Source organism: Schistocerca serialis, chromosome 1, assembly GCF_023864345.2.
Source record: "Schistocerca serialis cubense isolate TAMUIC-IGC-003099 chromosome 1, iqSchSeri2.2, whole genome shotgun sequence".
In the NCBI taxonomy this organism is placed as follows: Eukaryota; Metazoa; Arthropoda; class Insecta; order Orthoptera; family Acrididae; genus Schistocerca; species Schistocerca serialis.
This window is the reverse complement of record NC_064638.1, coordinates 484,735,706-484,746,890: the sequence shown is the minus strand read 5'-3', so window position 1 is coordinate 484,746,890 and position 11,185 is coordinate 484,735,706. Positions and strand designations below refer to the sequence as shown.

Genomic DNA, 11,185 nt, shown 5'->3' with positions numbered 1-11,185 from the left:
CCCATTCTCACACACACACACACACACACACACACACACACACACACACACACACACACACACACACACTAGTTTGCTTATAAAATATCGAACCTACAAACCACTGACTTTTCAAATTAATTAATCTACATGAACATCAACTGATTTAGAGAAGGGCCATTCACCGGCTTATAACACTACTAAAAGAGTTCATTAAGAGCTCTGTTATGATGAACCTGCAGTTATTGGCTGAAATTTGTTTAATGATTCAAATGTTTGTAATTAAATGACATTTATGCATCCTCTACAATTATCGGCTGAAATATGTTTAATGGTTCAAATGTTTATAATTCAATGACATTTATGTATCCTTTACATTTGTAATTCAGGTAGTATCACTTGTACAAGTATAGTCTTGAATGACACAATTTTATTCCAGACATTTAAATAAATCAGAACTTTATGACTGTTTGTTTACTTATCTAATGTGTACTATGATTTGTCCCACTTCCCTGAAGTTTCTTCTGGCTCATGGGAGTTTGGTATCTTATGTTTAAATAAAAGAATGACTGTCAACCTTTACATACAGAAATTATCTAACAGGTTAGCTGATTACATAAGTAGCAGAGTATTGTGCCGTAAGTTAGCTCAGTGTGTTTTCCTCTGTTATAGACTTACTGACATTACATAACAGTACCGTGTGTGTGTGTGTGTGTGTGTGTGTGTGTGTGTGTGCATAAGTAGTAGAATTACAAATTACATTCTTGAATACTGAAGCTGGCGATGTGCAATATGTTGCATTAAAATTGAATGCTTCTTTGATTATTCTTGGTTTTAACAATCTTCATTATTAAAAGCATGAAAAATTGACATTTTCCCATTGCAGCAATATGTCAGGCTGCAATCAAACTGAAGTTCCACATGTGTAAAATAATTTTGTGTATGTGTATAATTTAACAGTTATTTTTCTTCTTCTTCTTCTTCTTTTTCTTTTTCTTCATGAGAATATAAGGTAGACTGATTCTTTGTTTTCAGAAAATTATGTGAAGATGTTGGCCCATATTTTACAACCTTGTTGTAACATTAAAACAGTGTGAGGGTACCATTAATTCAAGAAACATTATATAAACCTGAAAAGTTTGTACATATAATCATGAGAGAAGAATTACATTTTATTCATAACAACAAGTCCTTAAATTTTAACAAGCATTTCAGACATCAACGCCATTGAATATAAAATACTTTGCAATTTTATAGTCATCTTGTACTGGCAGTAGAAGAAACAGATATCTAACAGATATTTTGAAATTGTAACAGTGAAATTAGTGAATTCTTTAATATTAATGTGAGCTCTTCTCCAAGAATTCAATATAGTTGCTGAAGCAGTAAATTTGCCTTTTTGATTTTTCATTGTTTGCCACTATACATATGTCTGCAATTAAATAATGGTGGCAATTAGCAGTCCTTCATGAAGTATTGTGTTAGTATTTGTGAACAGATTCACTGCCCAAAGCTTTGTTAACTCTTTAGCAGTCTTATGATATGGCAGTACTACAATTAATTAAATTTTCAACTGAAAGTCACTGAAGAACAAGCTGAGTCTCTTTTGAAGACAGTTCTGTTTTAAGCCTGCAGTATTTTCATACAGTACATTATCTTATCTTATTTGCTGTTTATCAGTTGCTTGGTAGTAACCCCTATGACCTCTCTGAACAGCTCACTGGAGTGCCTGTGCCACAAGTACTCAGTCAGAGAGAGGATCACAGCCTCTGGCAGTGTGATGACTTTTAAGAAGATATTTATAAGTCTCATTCAAGTTCGACAAATGATGTCAAAACCAAAATTTCTTATTGAAGAAACTTCATATTCATTCCTTCAAGAACTAGGCTTAGAAAAAGTAAACCCAGGAGTTTACAATGGGAAGTGGACTGCTAGTGGGGAGGTAATGTATGGGTGTCTTCGATGACATCTTCAACATGTCAATGAAGCGTCGTCTTCAGTGAACACCTTTGCAATAGTCATTATAATTTTCTTTGAGACATCACAAACAGAAAATGATCAACTGCTTTTAAAGAGAAAAATTTAAATCTGTGCACCACTATAAAAAGGAGTTTTGAGATATTTGCTTTATATTACAGTGGTATAAACAAACATATCTGTCAACATACGGAAGAATTTTTTTTACCTTTTAGGCTGAAAATTGTTACTACATTCTTGATCAAATGTGATGTATAGTAATGATACTCAGTCCACATGAATAGAATATGGCTGTAACACCTATTTCTTTTTAGGATTAGGTAGTTACAAAAATTTTGAATACTCCATCTTATCAGATTTTTCAAGAAAATTGTTTGCACTTACAAACTTGCTGGTTCTTTACATAAAACACAGTGAACAATTTTTCTGAGCTCTCTGAGATATATTTAACTATTAATGTTATTTAATATAAACTGATACATTCAGATACACACAATACTGGTACTGCTCATCGCTTTGTTACAAAAGTCTTGAGCCACTACTGTGTTGTCATTTCACCTTTGTATTCTGTTAACATTGTGAATGCATCAAACAGCGAGTACCTCATTGATGAAAAGAAATTTAAAGCAGTTTATGACAGCTAATCAGATATACAATATAGTTCCATGAAATCTGAATTAGATGTCTTTCATTGCTGAGGGAAATTATGTTGAAATTGTTTTTCTTTCACTATTTTATGCTTTATGAGTACAATGAAAGGTTTTGATGGGTAAAAGGAACCATCCTGGCATTTGCCTGGAGTGATTTAGGGAAATAATGAAAAACCTAAATCAGTATGGCTGGACATGGGTTTGAACTATCATCCTCCCGAATGCAAGTCTAGTGTGCTCACCACTGTTGTGTGTGTGAGTTGCATTTGTGTGTGTGTGTGTGTGTGTGTGTGTGTGTGTGTGTGTGTGTTTGTGTGTGTGTGTGTGTGTTGTTGATGAAGACCTTAATAGCTAAAAGCTATAATTGTAAGAGTCTTTTTGTTGTGTCTATCAGTGACTCAGCATTCCCACTATATGCTGAGTAGCAGTTTTCCTTCTTATAATATTGTTACATTCCATCCTGGATTTTCCATTGTCTGGAAAAACATAAAGACAGATAAATAAATCAGTCACTTAGAAGCTTGAATTTAGAGAAGAAAACAAGAAGACAATGGAATGAACATATGAAATTCAGATTCTGAGGAGCTGATGTAACAGGGATATTTCATTAGACCAGAGATAATTTGCCCTTCTAAGTTTAGGATAACATATTTTAAAGACTGTGCATAGTCTGAGCTATAATTCTTATTTTCTTTATAACTTCTGAACCTATTTTCTTTCTTTGCCTCCCTTACTCTCATTTTCTGGCATTGGATATCATTCTCTCCTGCTGATTTCTGGATCTAAAACACTCTTCTGTTGATATTTGCTATTTCAGTCTTCGGCAGCCACAGTTCAAACTGCGAATCAGCTATTCCATTCTTTTTGACTTTATATGTTGACCGATCTGAGGCTGCAGGCAGAAACAGCAGAGGTTCACACCTGATACCACGTGCCCACCAGAGGCTACATACTCCACTATCTGTAGTACAGTACACAGTGCAATACTGTACATTAATTTGAATTTCTCTATTGGGTTGATGGTGATAGACAGGAAATTTGGTATGATATCCTGATCAACACTTTGACTTCATTTTTTTCTTTCTTTATTTCTTTTTCTTCTTCTTTTTTTAAAATCTTTACACACCATCCAAAGATATACTGTACTAAAAAGAATGGAGCATGTGGTCCATGGTAGCCTCAGCATGTTAATTGATGAAAAAAGAACTTCTTAACTAACTCTTGTAGCACCAAATAAGAGGTAAATACTATATGTGGGCAGTATTTCAGCCTTATCCTAAATAAAATCTTGTTGTTGTTGTTGTTGTGGTCTTCAGTCCTGAGACTGGTTAGATGCAGCTCTCCTTGCTACTCTATCCTGTGCAAGCTTCTTCATCTCCCAATATGTACTGCAGCCTACATCCTTCTGAATCTGTTTAGTGTATTCATCTCTTGGTCTCCCTCTATGTTTTGTACCCTCCACGCTGCCCTCCAATACTAAATTGGTGATCCCTTGATGCCTCAGAACATGTCCTACCAACCGATCCCTTCTTCTTGTCAAGTTGTGCCACAAACTCCTCTTCTCCCCAATCCTATTCAATACTTCCTCATTAGTTACGTGATCTACCCATCTAATCTTCAGCATTCTTCTGTAGCACCACATTTCAAAGGCTTCTATTCTTTTCTTGTCCAAACTATTTATCGTCCATGTTTCACTTCCAGGCATGGCTACACTCCATACAAATACTTTCAGAAACGACTTCCTGACATCTAAATCTATGCTCGATGTTAACAAATTTCTCTTCTTAGGAAACGCTTTCCTTGCCATTGCCTGTCTACATTTTATATCCTCTCTACTTCGACCATCATCAGTTACTTTGCTCCCCAAATAGCAAAACTCATTTACTACTTTAAGTGTCTCATTTCCTAATCTAATTCCCTCAGCATTGCCCGACTTAATTCGACTACATTCCATTATTCTCATTTTGCTTTTGTTGATGTTCATCTTATATCCTCCCTTCAAGACACTGTCCATTCCGTTCAACTGCTCTTCCAAGTCCTTTGCTGTCTCTGACAGAATTACAATGTCATCGGCGTACTTTAAAGTTTTTATTTCTTCTCCATGGATTTTAATACCTACTCCGAATGTTTCTTTTGTTTCCTTTACTGCTTGCTCAATAGACAGATTGAATAGCATCGGGGAGAGCCTACAACCCTGTCTCACTCCCATCCCGACCACCGTTTCCCTTTCATGTCCCTCGACTCTTATAACTGCCATCTGGTTTCTGTACAAATTGTAAATAGCCTTTTGCTCCCTGTATTTTACCCCTACCACCTTCAGAATTTGAAAGAGATTATTCCGGTCAACATTGTCAAAAGCTTTCTCCAAGTCTACAAATGCTAGAAACGTAGGTTTGCCTTTTCTTAATCTAGCTTCTAAGATAAGTCGTAGGGTCAGTATTGCCTCACGTGTTCCCATATTTCTACGGAATCCAAACTGATCTTTCCCGAGGTCAGCTTCTACCAGTTTTTCCATTTCATCTGTACAGAATTCGCATAAGTATTTTGCAGCTGTGACTTATTAAATTGACAGTTTGGTAATTTTCACAGCTGTCAACACCTGCTTTCTTTGGGATTGGAATTATTATATTCTTCTTGAAGTCTGAGGGCATTTCGCCTGTCTCATACATTTTGCTCACCAGATGGTAGAGTATTGTCAGGACTGGCTCTCCCAAGGCTGTCTGTAGTTCTAATGGAATGTTGTCTACTCCCGGGGCCTTGTTTCGACTTAGGTCTTTCAGTGCTCTATCAAATCCTTCGCGCAGTATCATATCTCCCATTTCACCTTCATCTACATCCTCTTCCATTTCCATAATATTGTCCTCAAGAACATCGCCCTTGTATAGTCCTTCTATATACTCCTTCCACCTTTCACCTTTCCCTTCTTTGCTTAGAACTGGGTTTCCATCAGAGCCCTTGATATTCATACAAGTGGTTCTCTTTTCTCCAAAGGTCTCTTTAATTTTCCTGTAGGCAGTATCTATCTTATCCCTAGTGAGGTAAGCCTCTACATCCTCACATTTGTCCTCTAGCCATGCCTGCTTAGCCATTTTGCACTTCCTGTCGATCTCATTTTTGAGACATTTATATTCCTTTTCGGCTGCTTCATTTACTGCATTTTTATATTTTCTCCTTTCATCAATTAAATTCAGTATTTCTTCTGTCACCCAAGGCTTTCTACTAGCCCTTGTCTTTTTACCTACTTGATCCTCTGCTGCCTCCACCACTTCATCCCTCAAAGCTATCCATTCTTCTTCTACTGTATTTCTTTCCCCCATTTTTGTCAATTGTTCTTTTATGCTCTTCCTGAAACTCTCTACAACCTCTGGCTCCTTCAGTTTATCCAGATCCATCTCCTAAAATTCCTACCTTTTTGCAGTTTCTTCAGTTTTAATCTACAGTTCATAACCAATAGATTGTGGTCAGAGTCCACATCTGCCCCTGGAAATGTCTTACAATTTAAAACCTGGTTCCTAAATCTCTGTCTTATCATTATATAATCTATCTGATATCTTCTAGTATCTCCAGGGTTCTTCCATGTATACGACCTTCTTTCATGATTCTTGAACCAAGTGTTAGCTATGATTAAGTTATGCTCTGCGCAAAATTCTACCAGGCGGCTTCCTCTTTGATTTCTTAGCCTCAGTCCATATTCACCTACTGTGTTTCCTTCTCTCCCTTTTACTACTCTCGAATTCCAATCGCCCATGACTATTAAATTTTCGTCTCCCTTCACTACCTGAATAATTTCTTTTATCTCATCAGACATTTCATCAATTTCTTCGTCATCTGCAGAGCTAGTTGGCATATAAACTTGTACTACTGTTGTAGGCATGGGCTTTGTGTCTATCTTGGCCACAATAATGCGTTCACTATGTTGTTTGTAATAGCTTACCCGAACTCTTATTTTTTTATTCATTATTAAACCTACTCCTGCATTACCCCTATTTGATTTTGTATTTATAACCCTGTATTCACCTGACCAAGAGTCTTGTTCCTCCTGCCACCGAACTTCACTAATTCCCCCTATATCTAAGTTTAACCTATCCATTTCCCTTTTTAAATTTTCTAATCTGCCTGCCCGATTAAGGGATCTGACATTCCACGCTCCAATCCGTAGAACGCCAGTTTTCTTTCTCCTGATAACGACGTCCTCCTGAGTAGTCCCCGCCCGGAGATCCGAATGGGGGACTATTTTACCTCCGGAATATTTTACCCAAGAGGACGCCATCATCATTTATCCATACAGTAAAGCTGCATGCCCTCGGGAAAAATTACGGCCGTAGTTTCCCCTTGCTTTCAGCTGTTCACAGTACCAGCACAGCAAGGCGGTTTTGGTTAATGTTACAAGGCCAGATCAGTCAATCATCCAGACTGTTGCCCCTGCAACTACTGAAAAGGCTGCTGCCCCTCTTCAGGAACCATACGTTTGTCTGGTCTCTCAACAGATACCCCTCCATTGTGGTTGCACCTACGGTACGGCTATCTATGTCGCTGAGGCACGCAAGCCTCTCCACCAAACGGCAAGGTCTATGGTTGATGGGGGGGAGGAAATAAAATCTTACTCATTACATTAAAATGATGGCATGATTTCATGGCATTGTACATGACAATCAAACAGGGTCTTGTAAGTACAAGGGAAAGAAGAAAATTTGTGAGCATGGGACAGCAATTGTGTTCATATCAATTAAGTCTTCAACAGGCTCGATAAATGAACTGTAAGTGCTGCTCAGAGATGAAGAGACTGTCACAGTAGAGGAATCTGTGGCAGACAGTTCTACATTTTTCTCTAACCTTGATTCTGTGATCATTCAGTACTTTCGTCAAACTAGGAACTTAAGGTATAAGAGGAGTTGCACTAGATTTCTTAAATTCTTATCTGCATACGAGAGGACTTTGGGTCACACTATTTACAATAATGAAGTTAGTTATGTATTTTGTGGATCATAATTATGACTTTTCACTGTGATGTGGAATGAGTCAGTTTTACAACTGCAGTGAGCCTACATTTCTTCTTTGAAAAGTATAGCAACATGCTTCCATTTACATGATTTTTTTAAGTTAAATTATTATTATTATTGTTTAACTTGCATACACTGATTTATACTTAACCATGTTCAATTTCTCTCTTCCTCTATTGACACACACCAACAGTGAAATCAATAAACAAGATTTTTCAGCTGTAGGACCCAACAGGAAAGTATTATGAAGCCACTTTTGCAGTCTGTTTTCGCCAATGACATAACAGAGCAACAAAACTTAAAGTTTGTAAACAATGTTAGTGATAATTCCTTTATTAGCTGGGGTTTGTACTGAACAGATAGCAACACAAAACAATAAAGAGATCTCTGCTTTGATCACAAAAACTTTATAAAGTGTAAACTGACACTGAAAGACAGTAAGACAGACATGATGAAGTTTTTTTTAAAAAGCTATAGTCCACCTTTAGTGTATGTAAGTTCTGAATTATTGTATTGAGGCAAAAAATTTGATAAATGTAAATTTCTAGGCATTCTGATGGATGAGCATCTTATCAGCTACACCTGTAAAAATATTATCTGCAATTTTGACTTCTTAAAATGTCTCACATATTTCAATGAAATTCCTACACACTAACCCACTCACATTTGCAATATGGAATTCTGTTTTAAGTTGGACACATGTGGACCATCAGCATAAAGTATGCAGACTCTAGAAGGTGTCAGTCAGAATTATTGTTGATGTAAGTCTGTGTCAATCCTTTAGATACTATTTTATTAAATATAATATTTTTATAATATGAATAATGTATAAACTTTTTATTTTCCTAAGACAGTTATGTTCATGAAAGTCAATGTGGAAAATAAAATAATAACTAAAGACAGTCACCTTACAATATATAAACCATAGATAATTAGCATAATTAATTTGTTAGTTTTTTTCTGTGGGTCATGATTGTGACCTCTTACTATGTTGTGGTATGAACCAGATTCACAATTACAATACAATTTTCCAGTGAAAATTATGGCAGCATGTTGACAATTTATGTGATTTCTTGAGGTTTCTTTTTCATGGTTACAGTGATTTACACTTTAATACGTTTAACCTCTCTCTTCCTCTTAAGAAACACACATATATACACATGCTACAAATTCAGAAACTCTTTGATAGAGTGGAAGGAGTTGCCAAGTACATATGATTTTAGTTTGTATTTGAAGTTAATTTTAATATCTATTAATTCTTTACACCTGAGTCCCGTCTTTACCACACTAAGACTGAGTGATGGAGAGTGTAAATCATCTCCCTTTTAATATTATATTTAACAATATTACTATTATTTTCAAATTGAGAATTCCTGCTGACAACATACTTTATAAAGCAGTTATTTATTGTGAGGATTTTGTCAGTACACACAACTTTCTAAAGAGCTGTCTTCAAAAAGTTGTAGACTGGACTCCACATATTATCTGCATCTACAAATGTACATCTGCAAACCCCAGAATATGATGCCATAGGACAAAAGTGAATGAAAAGAGGAAAAGTAAACCAGTTCTATGACATTTTCAGCTCCAAAATCTGATGATAATGTGTAATCCAAAAGTTGCAGAGCTTAGGCATTTAAGAAGATCTGTAATGTGAACTCCACTGCAGGTTCTTATCAATTTGAGCACCTAATGATTTAAAATATTCTGTTTAATTTTTTGATCTATCTTTATGCATTATTTCTAATGGTGTGGTCAGCACTTGTGCGTTAAAGAATTGCATGTATTGTGTTTTACCTAAATTCACCCACAGCTCATTGTTGGAGAATCAGTTGTTAATGAAAAAAAAAATCATCATTTACATTTTCAGGTGCTGAAAGTACTACATTAGGCCTGGTTATAAAACCTGCATCATCAACAAGCAGATGATACATTTATTGGATACATTTATTTCCTTTTTTACATTTTCTTTGCATCTAACCAGCACAATGATGGCTTCTGCAAATGTCAGACTTAAAATGATAAAAATCATATTTAAAAAATGCATTACATACTATAATATTTGCTTCTTACATCTGCTTTATACATTTAGAAGTCTTGCCCTGGTGTTGTAACATCAACCCACCCACTGTTACCATTACCACTGTGCAGTGCAGTTTTCCACCGAGAGCGGCTGGCCAGCCCATCTCATAATCCTTAGGTGTACATGTTATTATGACCCACATGTTGCCACACTGTGGCTACCAGCCCCTGGCTGTTATTGCAGTACTCCATGGTGGCTATCTTAACACCTCTTATTAATTTCACTAAAACTGGTTAGTGGCACTACAGTTGCTAGGAGGTCTATAACATTGTCCCATTAGTCGGTTCTCTATCTGCTCAAAAAAAATTTTCAAGCAGTGTATTCAGAAAAAAAACTCACATGTACCCCACCTTTGGACCAGTTTTAATTGTATGACTCTCCCTTTCTATAGCTGGCAAGTTGAATTCTGCCTCTACTATAATAACATGACAGGAAAATGTACTCATAATTTTCTCCAAGTATTGTCTGAAGTGATCTGCCAATACAACTATTAAGTCAGATGCTCTGTAAAAGCAATTGCTTACTATGTTTGACCATCTTTGGTGCTCGATTTCACTTCAATTATTTCACATTCAAAATCCATAACAATCTTTCCAGAAATGATGGAATTCTTTCCAGCAATAGATACACCACCACTATTAGTACCTAACCTATCCTTGTGAGTTAATAGGGATGAACCAGGCACTCCAATTGAGAATGAAGAAACTGGATGTAAAACACATTAACATATGTTAGCAATGTATACAATAATGTGCCCAGGAGCGGTGGGAAATGTGAAACTGAAGCAGAGTTTGAGGACTGCACCTACTGCTTTGCTCATTTATACTGTATGGTCTACATAGATTTTTATTTTGTTTTTCTTTAACTGAATTTTTATCCTGTTAACAAATCACACGACCTTCTAAACTTTGCACACTAAATAAGGTCATACAAGCACTGTCTTTGCCAAATGTACATCTGACAAATAAGCAGTTGTGGTCACTGGAGTCCAAGGAATTTGTTAATCTTGCCTTTGTGTTCTTGTGGTGGTATCTCCATAGAAACATCAACCCCTAACACATATTTCTTTATCTCTAACCAAGAAGTGAATTACCAATTTTTGTAGATTTGGCTTCAAAATTTTTAACATAATGAAATATTGTCCTAAAAATTTTCATCTTCTATATTACCCGCTCAAGGGTTGAATTTCCAAACCTGCTGAAACACATTTTTTAAATTTCTGACTGAGGAACCAGATACCAATTTTCGTAGTTCTAGCTTCAAAATTGCCTTAACAGTGATACATTTTCAAAAAGACTCTCATCCCTTATTACCCCCCACCCCCTTATGAGTGTAATTTCAAACAATCCCTTATTAAACAATGCCGTGTAGAAGATAAAAACTCTCTCCAAATTTCAAGTTTCTATCATTAACAGTTTGGGCTGTGTAGCAATTGACGTAGGTATAACTTTAAAATTGCTTTCACAGTGAAATATTTTCATAAAACATTTCACCTC

At 36.1% G+C, this 11,185-nt stretch overlaps 1 protein-coding gene across 1 annotated transcript in view; it reads left to right on the top strand.

Annotated features, from left to right (window-relative positions):
* The first annotated feature begins 1,698 nt into the window (after positions 1–1,698).
* Positions 1,699–11,185, top strand: part of LOC126473688 (alpha-aminoadipic semialdehyde dehydrogenase-like) — a 76,987-nt gene continuing 67,500 nt past the window's right edge. Inside the window, exon 1 of the mRNA XM_050100928.1 lies at positions 1,699–1,921. Within this exon, the coding sequence (XP_049956885.1) occupies positions 1,760–1,921 (162 nt within the window). The 5' untranslated portion in view covers positions 1,699–1,759. The remainder of the gene's footprint in view (positions 1,922–11,185) is intronic.